We start from the raw sequence: 18,516 nt of genomic DNA on the forward strand, positions 1-18,516 counted from the left end.
AAACCGTATATGCACTTTATACATTAAGATATACATACATACATACATACATGCATACATTCATAATAGGAAGATTATCTATATTGGAAGACACTATTAGATTTATTAGATGTTGTAATAGTTTCAAATAAAATTTTATTTGCATTCACTGAAAACAAATTCTTCTCTTTTTTCAGGACTCAAAACCAAAATAATGCCTTCCTGCTTAGTTAAAGAGTGCCATAGCTGGACCGGTAGAAAAAAAATAAAGGAAAACGTGATTCTTCATGTTTTTCCGAAAAACATTTCTAGGATTAAAGAATGGCTTATGAAAATGCAACAATATTCAACTGAGGACATTGAAGTTTTGTCCCAGAAAATACTGCAAACCAAAAAAAATGATAACTATAGGATCTGTTCTAAACACTTTACAGATGACAGTTATATCATTAAAGGTGATAAAAAGGTCCTTCTTCCTTCTGCAGTTTCAACATTGTTTGGACATGACTCATTTCAGAGGCATAGTTATAGTTCTTCAACTTGTTCATTGGAAGAGTCATCTGGAACTGAAACTCATCAGCCTGTATCCGGGCCTTCCAAACGTAAACGTAGTAATAAGTAAAAAAAAATCCTAATTGAGGCATCCACTCAAACTGATAATGTTTGTGCAGACCAGGCAACACAGTCCCTGAATTTCAGTGGACACAGGCAGAGTCGGAAGCTGTAAGAAAGGATCACACTTATACTTTTTTCCAGTCAACTCCCATTAAAAGTCACATATACATAGACAAGCATGCATCGATACCAACCACTGTAACGCCTATTAAATCCACAAATCCCGTGTCAGTTAGAACATGACAATTCACTAAATAGTGAAAATCTGGATACAGATGACCTATTTGTCAGTGACATTTCCAATCTTTATGACCTGAACGATTCAGATTTCATTGTAGGAAAAGACACGCTGGAACACATTTCTAAGATGACATTAATTCTACTTTAGAATCCAAGGTACCCGATATAGAAAAATCCTCCATTGAAGACCGTAAATTTATTGTGTTTGAAACATGCTTGGATAGCTTATTTTATAAAGTCCAATGTCAGGCTTCTGAAACATGTCACTGCCTTGTGACCTGCTTTCGAAAAATGACATCATCATATATGACTGTCACTGGATATTGTGCTGTTGGCCATCGTTTCAAATTGTTTGAAAGTCAGCCGAAAATAAATAATTACAACACCATAAACATATTATTATCTGCTGCAGTTCTATTCACCGGGTGCAACATTAACAAGATTCATTAATTATTTGATGTTTTAGGGGTGCAACAGATTTCCCAAAGAACCTTTTTTTCGTTATCAACGAAAGTTTTATTCCAAAGTTTTCATCATTTCTGGGAAAAAGAATGTAAGCTAATAAGAGAGAACATTGGAAACCACCCTATCGCACTTGCTGGTGACGGCCAGTGCGATAGCCCCGGTTTCTCTGCAAAATATTGCACCTATAGCTTCATTGATCTTGCCACTAATAAAATCGTGGACTTTGAAATAGTGCAGCGCAGTGAAACATCTTCCTCCAATGCCATGGAAAACTTAGCATTTCAAAGATGCCTTGACAGAATCATACAAGAAGGTATTGATGTGTGTGTAGTTGCAACGGACAAGCACCCCAGTATAAAAAAAACCTTGGCAAGTGACAAATACTCAATAAATCATCAACTAGACATTTGGCATTATGCTAAAAACCTCAGAAAAAAAATTAGCAAACGTAAGCAATGCAAGGATTTAGGCCTTTGGGTTGAGGCAATAATTAGACACTTCTGGTGTGTGTTCGTAACTGTCAGAAGAACTGCTGAGGGAAATGTGGGTCTCAGTTCTTCACCACACAGTCAGACACTTTGCCCAGAAATCTAGCAAATGTAGAGAAACCAGATAAAGCATCTGTAGTGTCAGAACATCAATCAAGGTTGTGATATTATGTTTGGATCTTTTGTATCAGTGATGACTTACAAGTCTCCTTGTAACAGAATATACTAAAATTCAATCCTTTGATACAGATAAACCAATGGTCTAAATCCAATTATATGTGGATCGGTAGCGCGTTTTTAAAAAAAATTCTTGTTTTAAAAAGTTTTGTTATGTTCAGGCAATTTGATTTTTATATTTCTAAAATCTGAGCAGCTAGGTACAGATTTATTTAGAGAAATTTTTCTCCATCAACACGTATCAAAGGTTGAAATTAGTTAGTGTCATGAAACATATCTGAAATAAAAAGTTAGAAAACGAAAAATCACTTTTATTGTTTCAGTAGGCTTTGAAAAAGCATGGTCCTTTTAGTTTATATTTTGCAAACATAAAAATTATTTTAAAAAACACAAGGGAAATGATTTTTAAAAGGTACTACAATGTCCAAGTCTTGAGGCATATTAAATTTAAAAATGATTACCCTCTCTTCCTTAGTTAAGCTGTTCCATGCCTCTGAGTCAGTGTCAAAGTCTGCTTGAGAGCCTGCCATGCCTTTCAGAAACCATTCACAATAAAGTTCTTTTTTCAAAAATTACTAAAGTTAAATATGAAAATTATATTATAATCAAAAAGATTTCATAAAATGGTTATTTTGACTTTACATATAAAGCACTTACTAAGCAATAACTTTTTAATTAAGCCTGTGAATAATTTTCAGGCATAAGTATATATAGGTATGGAACCTGTTATCCAGAATGCGCAGGACATGGGGTTTTGCAGATAAGGGGTCTTTCCATAATTTGGATGTCCAAACAAGTCTACTAAAAAAAATTATTTAAGCAGTACTTAAACATCAAAGGATTGTTTTGGCTTCAATAAGGATTAATACTATCTTAGTTGGGATCAAGTACAATGTACTGTTTTATTATTAGAGAAAAAGGAAAACATTTTTAAAAATATGATTTATTTGATTCAATTGGAATCTATGGGAAATTACCTTTATGTTATTCTGAACTGTGTGGATAACGGGTTTCTGGATAAGGTGTCCAATGCCTGTACTAGTATTATTGCTATAACGACATTTGCAATTTTTAGTGTAACTAACATGACCAGCAACTACGTTTGCCCCCCTGCAGCTCCCTCCAAATGTCATCCCCAGTATCCTCCAGCTCCCCCCTTAGCATCATTCAGCTCCACCCTTGCATCATCCAGCTCCCTCCCAGGGAGTATCCCCAGTATCCCCCAGCTCCCCCCTTGCATTATCCAGCTCCCCCCTTGCATGATCCAGCTCCTTCCCAGCTCCCCCTTGCATCATTCAGCTCCCCTCATAGCATCATCCAGCTCCTTCCCAGCTCCCCCTTGTATCATCCAGCTCCTTCGCAGCCCCCCCTTGCATCATTCAGCTCCCCTCATAGCATCATCCAGCTCCTTCCCAGCTCCCCCTTGCATCATTCAGCTCCCCTCATAGCATCATCCAGCTCCTTCCCAGCTCCCCCTTGCATCATCCAGCTCCTTCACAGCCTCCCCTTGCATCATCCAGCTCCTTCCCAGCTCCCCCTTGCATCATCCAGCTCCTTCACAGCCCCCCCTTGCATCATTCAGCTCCCCTCATAGCATCATCCAGCTCCTTCACAGCCCCCCCTTGCATCATTCAGCTCCCCTCATAGCATCATCCAGCTCCTTCCCAGCTCCCCCTTGCATCATCCAGCTCCTTCCCAGCTCCCCCTTGCATCATCCAGCTCCTTCACAGCCCCCCCTTGCATCATTCAGCTCCCCTCATAGCATCATCCAGCTCCTTCCCAGCTCCCCCTTGCATCATCCAGCTCCTTCACAGCCTCCCCTTGCATCATCCAGCTCCTTCCCAGCTCCCCCTTGCATCATCCAGCTCCTTCCCAGCTCCCCCTTGCATCATCCAGCTCCTTCACAGCCCCCCCTTGCATCATTCAGCTCCCCTCATAGCATCATCCAGCTCCTTCCCAGCTCCCCCTTGCATCATTCAGCCCCCCTCATAGCATTATCCAGCTCCTTCACAGCCCCCCCCTTGCATCATTCAGCTCCCCCCAACTCCCTCCTTAGCATCATCCAGCTCCCTCCCCCCTTGCATCATTCAGCTCCCTCCCCCCTTGCATCATTCAGCTCCCTTCCAGTGTCCTCTCCAGCTCCCCCCTTGTATGATCCAGCTCCCTATCACCATCTCTCACTTCCACTTGAGCTGTGTAACGGGATTTCCCTTCCGCTGCTCTCCAGGGTCACATGGTACTGTGACGTCAGGATTGATTGACAGCAGGGAGGGCCACGGTCTATGGGACCGGAAGAAGACGCTTGTTAGCGTCTGTAACCAGAACCGTCATCCGGCAGCTAAAGAGAAGCGAGGGGGCAAGCAGTTGCGTTTATTGGTAGAGGTGAGGAAGTGTGCGCTGCGGCTGGCTCTTCAAACGCTCAGTTGTTGATAATGCATTTTGCTTTAATAGGGGCAGTAGCGCTTGCCTTTGTAATTGCTGCTTCCAGGCGTCACGCCGCCGTTTGTGCATCTATAGGGTGAGGCTTGTTTTGGGGCTCAACAGCTTCTACAGCAGCTTTATGCCGGCATTTACATGTAATAGCCGTATGCGAGTGCTTATTAAATCATCTCTTCCTGTGTATAAAAAATGAAGGCCATTTTCGGTTGTTTTCCGGGCAAATTGTATAATACAACGGCTGTTGCTAAGGGCCGCACCCCTTGGATGCAGTTTAACACAATGCATTTCAGCAGGGTTCCCCCAGCTCGGTTATGGCGCACATAGAAACATCATCGCCAGCTGACTACCTGCGTCTCATTGCCTACAAACCATACAGTGGGTCTGAAATAACTGGCAGAGTAGCCAAGCTTAGTCACAAATGTGGCCATTTTAAAGCGACGCCGAGATCTTTCTGTTAGTAATTAGTAGAATCACTGAGCTGAGAAAATTCTAATAAATACAGGTGGCACTGACTGCCATCAATGCAGTCTCTCTAGCTGGAGTTTTACAGATGTCTGCTTACTTTCCACTGAGTTTTGGATTAAAGATCATGTGTAAAGACCTTTGGTGCTCAGCCTGAGTTGTGCCTTGAATTAAGCTTTTTTTTTTTTCTATGTTGTGTGATGATAGGGGTAAAGCAATAGGTCACATTGTTGGAATTAGAAGTTTCAGGCAAATTTTTGTTTATAGCAGTTATGACCACACAGAATATTATATATTACACCTCTGCATTATATAGGATTACACATCATTGGAATTAACATGGATATTTATAGCAGAATTGAATAGTGCCTCTGGGTTCCAGGGATATGCCTCGCATGGTCCTTTAAAAAAAATAACACACAGAGATAAATTATAATGACAGTTAAAGGAGAAGGAAAGGCTAATAAAGTGTTAATCTCAAGCTGCAGGCATACCTTCAGTTGCCTCAATAGCGCTCTTAAGTCTCCCCATATTTCCCCTGTTGATCAGAAGCCTCATAGGAAAAAAAACTGCTGAGCTCTGTAAAGAAAGTTCCCATAATGCCTTGCTCCTGCACCAAGACCGGTGTTTATGCTCTGTTTGTAAGACTGAGTCAGCTTCCTGCTGATTGGGTCAGATCCACATCCTAAGGGGGGGAGTGAGTTCTTGGCATTCTTGAGGGAGGGGGGAGCAGCAGAGAGGAGAGATCAGAGAGCTGCGTGTCTGGCACAGGAAAAAAAAAAACAGAACAAATCTTTTGACAGAGGACTCGGTGCAGCATTTCTGTGAATGCTTATGGCTGTATTTACATAGACCTTTCTGATAAAACATACTTAATTTTTACCTTTCCTTCTCCTTTAAATTGAACAGTGACCCAATAATTTGTAATAAAAGGCACTGTCTGCCCAAGAGCAGTAACCCATGGCAACCAATAAGATGCTTGCTTGGTTGCTATGGGTTACTGCTCGTAGGCAATCTTGGTGCCTTTTATTGAAACTCCCCTCCTCAATCTTGTGGGCATTAATAAATATTATATGGTGCTGGTTTCACTCTTGGCTAAAAATTATCATTATGTTTAAAAATGGCCCCTTTATTGGAGCTCTCTATAGATCTGCTACAGTCCTTCTCTGTGTTTGAAAGCGATGGGCATGTCCTAATGGCCCCGGGCAAGAAGCACAGTAGGAGAGGGATAGCCAGTGATGGCCTTGCAGTCACACTAACAAAGAAAGGCTTCAGTTCCCTATTAGGTCAGTCTAACTGCTGATTGGTTCCTATCCTACAGTCAGGCCCGGATTTGTGGAAAGGCCACAAAGGCCCGGGCCTAGGGCGGCACAAGTTTAGGGGCGGGATGCCGCCGCAACAGAATTTTTAAATTTTGCTCCCATACGGAGCAGTCGGGACCTCTCCCCACTGCTCCGTATGGGAGTTTAAATGTGCGATTGCGCATGCGCACTCGGGGGGAGAGGGGGCCGCACGATTGCGCATGCGCACTCGTGGAGGGGGAGAGGGGGCCGCACGATTGCGCATGCGCACTCGTGGAGGGGGCGGGGCGGCCTCGGGGCGCCGCCAAGTTAAATCCAGCCCTGCCTACAGTGCAGTATGCTGCTAGTTCCCCTGCACAGCTACAGGAAGGGATGAGTGGGACTAGTAGGGTTTTGTGAGAAATTTTAATTAATTCAGCTCAAAACATAACTTTTTAAAACACATTACTTTTATATTTGTGTATAATGCACTGACATTTTCTTGCTTTTTTTTTACTCAATATGTCTCCTTTAAGAGTCTTTCCGACACAGAACAGATTAATTTGTACTTTTGCTTTACTCACTTTCAAGTAAAGGCATTGATAGTCACTTGATATCACTTTTTTAGTAGTCTCAAAGTCCATTAGCATCTTGGATGCAGCTCCATAGATTACTTGCAGATCATCTCTATGTCAGGATTTTGCTCAGGCAGCTTAGCAGAGACCATGTCTTTCCTAAACCTGCATGCTCAGTTTTTTTTGCACTGTTTAACATGTCTCTTGCACCAATTCTTAAGATCATGGAAGTCATTATAGGGTATTTAGTGTTGCCCTTCTTTGTAGAAGTGCTATTTGCCTTTGGATTTCTGCTGCTCCATGGACTTATAGTTGCTTTTTAGCTGCCTGGGTGATCAGGATGCTCCTTTATTAGACATACCAGACCTTAGGGATATCATAACTTGCCTGTGATATACAGAGAGAAGAGGGCAGGTAAGTACAGCCCAATATTTCATTTTTGTGGGGATGTAGCCCTCATCAACTGAAAGCTTTAAGGGCTGGTATTCTGGGAGTTGTAGTCAACAACAGCTGAAGAACTGCATGGTGAATATATGTGCTGTGTACTAGGTTTGGAGCTTTTGCAGCTGTTGGATGATCTGAAGAATAGTTTTCCAAAGGTGATACTGATACATTGACGTCACCTAGGCCTCATCTTTATTCGCACCCATTTTTAAACTTTGCTGCCAATACTTTACAGTATTTATAATTCTCAAACAGGGTACTATTGTTCCTGTTACCTTTTTGAGGTAACTATCATGCTCTCTGTTTTTGTAATTATAATTTAAAACCATTTTAAATGCTTGAACTGTAATTGTGAAGGTTGCCTTCCCTAGTACAGAGTATATGCTATAATGTATTTATATGTGTCACAGCACGGAACAGCAGCAGCCAGATATATTGTATATGTGTCCACTCAACCATACCTTTTTTTCCTTATTGGCAGTTCAGACCTATACTAAAATGGCAGCTGACACATCTGTAGATATATTTGCAAAAGTCATGGAGAATCAGCTTCTTCAGACTGCCAAAATAATGGAGGAGCAGTTAGATGCTGAACTGGAGAAACTTGACAAAATAGATGAAGATGAAATGGATCGTCTGAAAGAAAGAAGACTTGAAGCTCTGAAGAAGGCACAGCAGCAAAAACAAGTAAGTCTCTATAATACAACTAATTCTAAATAATACTATATAATACAACTCCACTGTTTATTTTATTGGACCTTGTGGTAAGTACTGGCAGAGCAAGTATGTCAGGACACTAAATGTCCTTTATAAAAAAAGTATTTTCTTGCAGACAGCAGCAGTATGCAGAATTTAAATGCAGTTTTTTTCTTCACCATACAGTTTGAAAGGAAAAGCAGCTTTCATTAGCAGTATAGCACAAAAATACAGCAGATTCAGAAACCTCTTGTCAGGGTTAAAACTTGGCTGGTTCACCAACAGCAAGAGTCAATGTAAACAGACATTTATCCCCAGAATTCTCTCTATCCAGCCATAACAGGTCTCAAATTAGGGGCTGTGGAGGAATGTATATCCTTATATGCTGACGATGTCTTATTGTATTTTGACTCCCCTGGTGCCTCACTACAGTCAGTTTTACGCATACTGAAACATTTTGGGTACTTCTCCGGTTTGAAAATCAATTGGGAAAGCCAAGCTTAGAGCACCAATTACAGAAGGCGGCCTAGGCCTTCCACACTGGCAATTTTACTTCCTAGCTGCACAGGTTTACTATGTACAATGGTGGTTCTCTCCTGATCTTACCAACCCCAATGTCATTAAAATATATCCCATTTCGTTAATAATCAGATATCCAAACCAATCACCCAGTCATCCTGACACCCTACAAAGCATGGCAAACGACACTAAACTTATACAAACTGAAATCTCCAATCCTATCCCCGGGCCTGCCATTGTGGGGAAACTCCTACTTACCCAATTTCCAACAAATTACCCCATACCGAGTGTGGCCTCACTGGGGCATACGTACACTGGGAGATGTGACCAATGCTGGTGCCCTGTTACCTAGAAACCAGATTAGACATACAGACACAGGAGAGCTGTTACCCTGGCTCTCATACTTACAACTCCAACAGGCCTTCCGACACCAATTCCAAAGAACCATAGTTCCCTTTGTGCTCACTAAGCTTGAAACTACCCTCTGAAACCCCTCCTCCAAAAAGCTGATCACCACACTATACTCCCTGCTCCTCTCCACCCTCCAATCTCCCTTTCTCACAGCTCAAAAAGCCTGCTGCCAAGACATACCAGAGCTGGACAGTGAAGATTGGGAGGAAGCGACAGACAGGGCCTATGACTATCTGATCTCTACAAGAGACAGGTTAATCCAGTTCAAAATCATACACAGGCTCCATCTGACCCTGTTACGACTATATCGTATGGGAATCCGCAACTCGTCTCAGTGCCCTAAATGTGCACCAGAGGCCAACTACTTTCACTTAATGTGGTCTTGCCCACAAATACATCACTTTTGGAACCAGGTCCTAAACCATATCCAAAACACAACATCCCTACCTAAAATACTCAATCCCAAGGCATTGTGGATGACATTACTCCCAAATCAGCATTGCGCATCCTCTATAGAACATTACTGTTTTATGCCAGGAAAACTATCCTCTTTCAATGGATGGCACACTCTCCCCCAACAATTGCCAGCTGGCTCAATCTACTTAAAGCCCTTCTGCCACTGATACAACTCAACTACATAGCAAGAGGATGTCCTCAAAAGTATGACAAGGTATGGGGAACATGGGTTGAAGCCATGGAATAATGCCACATGGTCCTCCCTGGGAATTTGAACCTCCACTGGTAATCCCAAATCCTCCCCTTCTTCAACAGGAATCTGAACACTCGAGTAGAACATTATTGATTATCTAAACCAATGTACTGCTTATATCCTGGCATGAAAAGAACACGCTTGTAGAACCAATGTCAATGTTTTATGTTGTTTTATGTTACAAATGAATAAATAAACACCTTTGGGAAAAAAAAAACTTGTCTGGTTAGTTTGATATGGAAAGAGAGAGCATAGATCACACAGGCAGTCATTCCAAGACAAACTGACTGACAAGGTTTAAAATCTAGGGCCCGGCTGGTCATCTTATAGCCCTTCACTCTGCTACAGACCTGTGTACTTAGGAGTATAAAGCCCAATTATATGTACTTGTCTTCCTAAGGTTTAGTTTTGCAGCTTGTTTCAGTGACAGTTATCCAACTGGGGGCACTCCACTTAATGTTTCTTCAAATGTGAATTGGTGGTTAAGACTGTTTCCCTTCTTATTAGGTTGGACACTCGGTTGTATTATTCAGCTGCTGGGACCATGTTGTTTACTGCATTTTCCTATTTGTTTCCTGGAACACAGTGTGTCCTGCATGAAGATTGAAAATGAACAATTTGGGCTAGGCAGGAAACACAAACTTGCAGTTTCTTGGTATACAGTTATTAGGAGACATTTTAAAGCCAGTGATCCCCAACCAAAGTGGCTCAGGAGCAACATGTTGCGCCCAGTGGCCTTAAAGGGGACCTGTCACCCTAAGGCATAGAGGCGGGGCAAGCAGTATATTATTGACAGCTGTGATTTTTAAATGCCTTTTATTCCGTTTGGAATTACTTAATCAAAGCAAGCATTTGGCAGTTCGTTTTAATTGTTATAAGGCACTTTTATTATAATCTTGTTTATGTCTGGTGACAGTCCAGGTCTTGCAAGGCTAGACATATTGGAGGGAAATGGGAAAAAAATGTAATGACTTGTAGTGCTGATATGGAAGCTAAAGTATCCGGTCTGTTGCACTTATGCCTAACTTAGAGGCTCAAGCATATCTGTAAACATGTGCCCTTATGCTTATGGTTGGATGTGTATAAATCTATCATTGGTCTGTGATTTGAAAAGAAGAGTTTTAGCGGGTGACGGTCTCTTAACAGGTGGTTATTTTAATCCTGGTCAGAAGCACAGTAGATTTGGCATAGCACTTGGTCACATGCCCTCTGTTCTCACAAGCAAAGACAGCTTCAGTTCCTATGGTTAGCCTAGCTGCTGATTGGTTCTAATCCTACAGTGCAGGGTACGGGGCCGTCGGCTCCCCAGCTCATCCAGAGAATTCAGCCAGCAGGAAGTGAACAGATGGGCGGCGCTGTTGGGTTTTTGTGGAATTCCATAAATCAGTCAGAACACAACTGTTTTAGCCATCCTTCATTATCTAGAGGAGTATAATTCCCTGGTACATTCATAATTTTTATAGGATATGGTCGTCCTTTAAAGTAGGTGGTTATTTTTGAATTCCTTGTCGGAGGCAGGTGTTAGAGGCATAAAAACCAAGTGCTAGTCAGAGAGCCCTATTTAAGAGAAAAATAAGGGGTAAGTGTTGTTAATCTAGCCTAACTTTTCATTTTTTGTTTGATTCAGGAATGGCTATCTAAAGGACATGGGGAATATCGAGAGATACCCAGTGAAAGAGAATTCTTCCAAGAAGTAAAAGAGAGTAAAAATGTTGTCTGCCATTTCTACAAAGATTCTACCTTCAGGTAAATGCCCATTTTCAGTAAATGTGTTATTACACTGTCTTAAATTTCAGGATGACATACACAGCAATGTTTTATGACAATTTGTTTATATATAAGGTTTTTTTGTCTTTTATGATTTTTGAGTTAACTTTCCTCACCTTTCCATTTTGTATGTTTACAGTTTTCTGGTGGCTAGGTAGCAAGGAAACTGTTTGGAAGTCTGAATGGAAGATGAATAGTAGGGTTAGTAGGTTAAAGCTGGCCAAATGAAAAAATATTGTCAGACATAGTCATATTGTATGACATTGGTCTTATTGTACAGCGCTGCGGAATATGTTGGCGCTTTATAAATAAATGTTAATAATAATAATAATAATTGGTCTAAATCGGCCCTAACCTACTCAGAATTTTCACTGAATCTTTTTAAACCTAAACAGATTTCAGTTTCCAGTGATTGCATTGGGCTTTGTATGCAATAGATACTCAGCTGAAAGCCTTTTCTGGGCACCCGAATGATCTGAAAGATGAACTCTCTGCCAAAAGACCACATAAATGATGAATGAGTAGTTTGCGCCTCCCTATGCTTTGCTGAATTGGTCAAAGATCCATTTATTTGGCATTCAGTTATTGGTGATGGATATTTTGGTTTGTGGCCAGTGGTACTGCAGCATCATCTAGGACAGAAACTTTGTTCTCCTCTCCTGCTGAAATTTATAAATCTAATAATCAAGCAGATCTTTGTACCAAATTAGTAGGATCAGGCTGTTCAGTTAATTTTATTTACTTTTTTTTTTTTAGAAACAGTGCAAAGTGTGCACTGTAGTGGGTCAACTGAGGTACTGAACAGTACTTGTTAGAAACACCCACTACACAATCTGTAGATTTTTATATTCTGATCCACAGTGGTGATTAAGTGTGTATATGCAAGTACACAATGTGTATTGTAAAACATATGCATGCTCAAATACTTCTATTTTCTCTGCAAGGACAGTTGACCATGACTTCTTTAATTATTATGTGAAAAAGTTGACCAGCATTAGTCTATACTTTTTTTCACAAGTGGTGCAGTTAGAATTACAAGTTTTTTTCCTGTCTAACTCTTCCCCCTGGTTGCATGTTTGTTAAAGGAGAAGGAAAATCATTTTAGCATTTTACTGCCAATAGATTTGCCACATTAGTGCCTCCTAGAACAATTTATTTATTCTGCAGAAAGCATTGCCATACCTGAGTAACGAGCCCTAGAAGCTTTCTCCCTATGCTTAAGACACCACCTGCCATAAATAGCTTTCTTTTGTAGTCTAGCTGTTATAGCTCAGATCACACATTCCTAAGGAAGGGAGGAGGGAGTTCTTAGCATTTTTATGAGTGAGGAGAGAACTGTGCAGACACTGGCGACAGGAATTAAGGAGTTTTCTGAGAGATGAGTCAGACACCCGAACAACATGTTTACGAAAAAGAAGACAAATCCTGTCTTTCCTTTAATAGAGGGCTCAGTGCAGCGTTTCTTCTGATAAAGCTTACTTAGTTTTTACCTTTCCTTCTCCTTCAAGTTAAAACTAATTTCAATCCTTTTATTATGCCATTGTACTTACTGCAGTAAAACAGTGATTGTGCTTTTTCATTATTCTTATTAGTATTCTCATTATTTTTAGGATTGCCTAGTGGCCAATATCAGTCACATGTTAACCTTTCCATATTGTGTTAAACTAAACCTCTAAGATATGACTAAGCTTTTCTTTTATACAAAAGAATATTTACTCCAAATGTAATTATTTGTCTTTCTGTGTTTGTAAGCAGATGTAAAATACTGGACAAACATTTGGCAGTGGTTGCTAAAAAGCACGTTGAGACCAAGTTTCTAAAGCTAAATGTGGAGAAGGCACCCTTCTTGTGTGAAAGACTGCGCATAAAAGTCATTCCTACACTGGCACTGGTAAAAGATGGCAAGACTAAAGATTACATTGTTGGCTTCACAGATCTGGGAAACACAGATGAATTTACGACAGAGACATTAGAGTGGAGACTTGGTTGTGCTGGTATTATAAACTACAGGTAAAGCATAGCTGCCCATGGATACATGTATGTTACAGTCTGCAGTAGTTCTTTATCTCCCCCTCAATGGTGCAATGCCTATAAATGCCCAGGTTTAGCTAGGCAGTTTGGCTGTTTTCAACCCTACTACCCTACCATCTGGGGGCAGTTTAGGTAGACCCTGCAGTCCTGGTGGACTGAGTATTATCTAACTGAAAATGTTGGTAGTTACAGCTCCTCTTCACTTCCTACTGTTCTGATTAGTGAAGCAATCTGCCCTTCAAACGGAACTATAGAGAAATGGCAATGCCCTTTTATGGTCACTCTGTTTTACCCCCAGGCTATTTGGTCAGGTACTACATGGTTCAGCCTGTGTATGCCACCCTTATGTTTGGTGCCCTGTTATTCAGTATATGTAAATTATAAATGAAATAGAAGGAAATCCAGTATGCATTTTTTTACATTTTTTAAGATACAAATTTAATATAACATCTTTGTTGTGTGTATGTATAATTCCATATTTATTATGCGCCACAAGGGTACGTAGGGCTGTACAATCTTACAATATACAAAATTACACACAGGCAGGACAAGTGTTCTAATAAATACAATAAATAAGTATAAATACAAAGGGAGTAAGTGCCATGTGGTATGAGACACAGTAGGAAGGAGGTCCCTGCCCCGTAGAGCTTACAGTCTAAGTGGTTGGGTAACATACAGGCACAAATTGGAAGGTAAGAGTTCGCTAGGTATGGGCATTTGCCCTTAAGCGCAGGAATAGGCAAAATAATGTTTTAGTGCTCCAGAAGGTAACAGCTGAGTTTTGTCTTAAAGAGAGTGGGGGTGAGTGTTCCCTACGGAGGGATTCAGGCATAGAGTTCCAGAGGTAAGGAGCAGCATATATCTGGGCATACAGTGGATATAAAAAGTCTACACACCCCTGACAAAATGTCAGGTTCCTGTGCTGTACAAAAATGAGACACAGATAAATAATTTCAGAACGTTTTCCACCTTTAATGTGACCTATAAACTGTACCACTCAATTGAAAAACAAACTGAAATCTTTTTTTTTTCTAAAAAATAAAATAATGTGGTTGCATAAGTGTGCACACCCTTAAACTAATACTTTGCTGAAGCACCTTTTGATTTTATTACAGCACTCAGTCTTTTTGGGTATGAGTCTATCAGCATGGCACTTTTTGACTTTGCAAGATTTGCCCACTCTTTGCAGAAACACTCCAAATCTGTCAGATTGCGAGGGCATCTCCTGGGCACAGCCCTCTTCAGATCACCCCACAGATTTTCAATCGGATTCAGGTCTGGGCTCTGGCTGGGCCATTCCAAAACTTTAATCTTCTTCCGGTGAAGCCATTCCTCTGTTGATTTGGATGTATGCTTTGGGTCTTTGTCATGCTGAAAGATGAAGTTCCTCCTCATGTTTAGCTTTCTAGCAGAAGCCTTGAAGGTTTTGTGCCAATATTGACTGGTATTGTCAGTGTCAGTTGGTAATGTCAGTGTTGTGCCATATTTTCTCCACTTGATGATGACTGTCTTCACTGTGTTCCATGGTATATCTAATGCCTTGGAAATGCTTTTGTACCCTTTTCCTTACTGATATCTTTTAACAATGAGATCCCTCTGATGCTTTGGAAGCTCTCTGGGGACGATGGCTTTTGCTGTGGGATGCGACTAAAAAAATGCCAGGAAAGACCAACTAGAGCAGCTGAACTTTATTTGGGGTTAATCAGAGGCACTTTAAATGATGGCAGGTGTATGCTGACTCCTATTTAACATGAATTTGAATGTGATTGCTTAATTCTGAACACAGCTACATCCCCCAGTTAGAAGAGGGTGAGCACACTTATGCAACCACATTATTTTAGTTTTTTTGTTTTTCTTCCCTCCACCTAAAAGATTTCAGTTTGTTTTTCAATTGGGTGGTACAGTTTATAGGTCACATTAAAGGTGGAAAAAGTTCTGAAATGATTTATCTTTGTCTCATTTTTGTACAGCACAGGAACCTGACATTTTACCAGGGGTGTGTAGACTTCTTATATGCACTGTACATATTAACATCTGCTCATTTTGTGACCTTGCCAAATGAGCATATCTTGCCTGATTTGGCTATCCACATGCTGGCTGTTAAGAAAAAAAAAAAGTTTATTTTCTGAACTAAGGCACAACTAGAACTGAATGATATAGCACTTACAGTCTTACAGTCATATGAAAAAGGATGAAAATGGAGTTTTGTTTATCATTGGCTGAGCTTTCAACATTGCTGGTGGGATTGCATATGCCTCGCTACGATTTTTGGAAGTCGCCTGACGTTGCCTTTAGGAAACCTCGGGTGACTTCTGGAAATCGCAGCAATGCGTATGCCATCCCACCGGAGATTTACATTCTTGCCAGTGGGATGGCATTGCGGGGAAATCAGTCACTCGCGGCAACAAAGATTTGGCGCGGGGATGACTAATATCTCAGTCTGTCACCTCCCTTAATGTAAAAACACTAATATATATATGTTTTCTTATTTTTTGTAGTGGAAATCTAATGGAGCCACCTTTTCAAAACCAGAAAAAATATGGCACTCAATTTACAATGCTGGAGAAGAAAACTATAAGAGGAAAAAAGTATGATTCAGATTCTGATGATGATTAGATGCATGGTTAGCTGTTTAAACACTTATTTGTTCTTGGGAAGCTCTTAGGCCTGGTTTACATGGGAGAGCAATCCCATGTGAGAAAAGTTGCACTTATTCCTTTCCACTAGCTGTTAATATTCAGTTCTCAATAGCTGCATCTGTTGCCGTGGTTTTCTTAGAACCAGAAGACAACACAGGAAAAGAGGGGCCAATATTGGTGTTATGAAAAACTACAGATATAATATTTCTCAAATTACCTCGGTTGCTTTTCTAATATATTTCAGGATTTGCCATAGGAAGTAATTGCAACTGCGATTGGCCACATGCTGTTTGTTATGTGTAAACCTGGCCTAACAAGTGTAGTCTAATAAAAAATGGCATTAGATTAGGATGTTATGTTTATGCTTTTTTTCTTTAGTAAAACTGTTCATAAATCAAATAAATTCTTTGTATAAAATGGCTTATCTAAACATGTTTGATAACTTTTGTCTTTGAGCAGTTTAGGTGCTTCATTTTAACTGCAATCGTGTTTTACATCTAAGCCTTTTGTAAAGAAAAAAAGAATGTTTTATACAAGTATCTCAGATATTTGTGTGACAGCTCAACTGAAATAGGAAGAATTTTGAAGATTAATGGAATTTTTTTCCATTTCATATATTCATAAAATATTTTTTGAGCAGCATGTGCCACCCTTTAATAGGAAACTGCAGCTGCCAGGGCACCACCTTTGTAACAAAACTGATGAAAAATAGAAGTAAAGATAAATAGAGACTGACTTGAGTGATGGTCACGGTATTACAATTCACTAAGCCTTATTTAAAACTGTTAATTTTTTATTTTTAGTAATACTTGTTTTCATATTAATATATTTTACTTTCTGAACAGATCTGAAATAAACTTTGAAACTCTTGCATCAAACATTGTTTCATTCGTCTCCTAAGGAAAACTGGCTACTTCTGACAATACGTAGTCATGTTTTCTTGCCTTTTGTTAGTTTAAAACAAGGATTTCCATCCTGTGTCCCTCCTGCTAAGATTATGCCTTGCTGTACAGCACTGCTTGAGAGCTATAGGTTAGATTTCTCTTAGTGAAACAGAAAATTGTCTCTCTTATTTGTACTGAGCAGCAGTCAGAGCAAATTAGGGTGGATTTTGGCAGGGCACCCACTTAGGCACCCCAAGTGACTTCAATGCTTACCTTGTACCCCGGTCTGGTGCCCCTGCACATGCGCAGTAGAGTGAAAAAGCAGACTTTTTTGTTAAAGTTGAGCTTTTCAGAAGACAGAAGCAGGAAGAGGAGACCCGATGGGGACCGAAACGTAATGTTGGCTGTTCGTGCATTTTTTAATACGCAACTGTTTTTTTTTTTTTTTTTTGCAAAAAACTCGGTGTTGCTGGTCTTTTTTTCATTATCTAAACTATTTACCTTGCACCCGAGACAAAGACTGAAGTGCCATTTTTTTTGTTGCATCTCTCTTTGGGTGTGCTATATATATTATAATAATATTTGATTTCAGGGTAATAGATTTAGCAAACAGTTTAGGGAAAAAGAGCCGTTGACACTATATCAGAGATTAAAATGTGAACATAAATTACATGTTTAAACATACAGCGATCCAATCATTATTTATTGTAATTAGAGTTCATCCATGCACCAAAATCTCAAAGACTGATCACTATTTACTTTAAGCAAAGTGCATCCTTTCATTTATATATTATAAAAATTGGTTTGTTTGCAAAGTTAAAAAGAGCCTCACATCAGACCAACATATTATGACATCCACAAAAACTCAAAACAATTTCACAAAAAATAGCACAAAAAAAATAATAATTATTGTTCTGACTGTTTGTATTCACAGAGCTTAACTGTACATCACTTGCCATTCCCCTGTTTAAAAGATGATCAATCTAGTTTACTTCAAACTTGCGTTTAAGAAAGTTGTCGTGCCATTCAACAAGGCAATTAACCTCTATATAAGCATTTTGTAATGTTGTTGCAAATATTAATAACTAAAGTCTACACTAACAAATACAAATATCCAGCTGCATGTTATTACAGAGTAATGGCTGCCTTGTTGGCTAGGCCAACAGCTTGGTAATTGGCACATCTCAAGCTTTTGAACAAACTGAAAATAAGAGCCTTTTCCAAAATACAGTTATGTAATACTAATGTGAAATGTCTGTACTTTCCTAACACTGGAGAACCTTTTGTAACATATTGCAAAAATAATGTCTTTCTTCATCAAGACTTACAAAACAATCACTTCAATAAATGATGAAGGAAGGGAAAAGGTAAACAAGAAAGGGAAATTCTTGAAAACTTTCCCTTCAACCTCCCATCCCTGTGCTTAGCAACTCAGTCCCCAACATTCGCCACTTGGCACCTTTGCACCCAGCTGCCTCACTCCCTGTTTGGTACCTGACCAACTACTTTTTCACTTTCCCTGGTGTTTCCTGGTCAGTATCTAAGAGCAGGGCCAGAATTAAAGGCAGAAGGCATGTACCTAGGATCCTAGGTTTTGAGCCCTAGGTATGTGCCTGTTCTACCAACCCCTAGGTTGACAGGGCGAAACAAAAGTAGGCTGGGGGTGATAAACTTCTTGTTACAAATTTATTGGCAA

The 18,516-nt window shown here is 40.1% G+C and overlaps 1 protein-coding gene and 1 long non-coding RNA gene across 4 annotated transcripts; one reads left to right on the forward strand and one right to left on the reverse strand.

The window, feature by feature from the left end:
• Positions 1 to 118: 118 nt before the first annotated feature.
• LOC101734081 lies at positions 119 to 4,235 on the reverse strand. Of its 2 annotated transcripts, XR_004221350.1 has the most exons (4): positions 4,146 to 4,235; positions 2,942 to 3,014; positions 2,426 to 2,539; positions 119 to 700 (listed from the first exon to the last, which is right to left on the reverse strand). It is a non-coding gene; the product is annotated as an uncharacterized LOC101734081 (long non-coding RNA). The 2 variants fall into 2 exon arrangements; XR_208320.4 differs by lacking the exon at positions 2,942 to 3,014.
• txndc9 (thioredoxin domain containing 9) lies at positions 4,200 to 16,814 on the forward strand. 2 transcript variants are annotated; one of them, XM_012957275.3, is made up of 5 exons: positions 4,200 to 4,346; positions 7,651 to 7,851; positions 11,127 to 11,245; positions 13,022 to 13,276; positions 15,796 to 16,814. In XM_012957275.3, the coding sequence occupies exons 2-5, from the start codon at positions 7,663 to 7,665 to the stop codon at positions 15,911 to 15,913; spliced, it is 681 nt and encodes a 226-aa protein (XP_012812729.1). In that variant the 5' UTR covers positions 4,200 to 4,346; positions 7,651 to 7,662; the 3' UTR covers positions 15,914 to 16,814.
• The last annotated feature ends 1,702 nt before the right edge of the window (positions 16,815 to 18,516 follow it).

Source organism: Xenopus tropicalis, chromosome 2 (genome assembly GCF_000004195.4).
Source record: "Xenopus tropicalis strain Nigerian chromosome 2, UCB_Xtro_10.0, whole genome shotgun sequence".
NCBI classification, from domain to species: Eukaryota; Metazoa; Chordata; class Amphibia; order Anura; family Pipidae; genus Xenopus; species Xenopus tropicalis.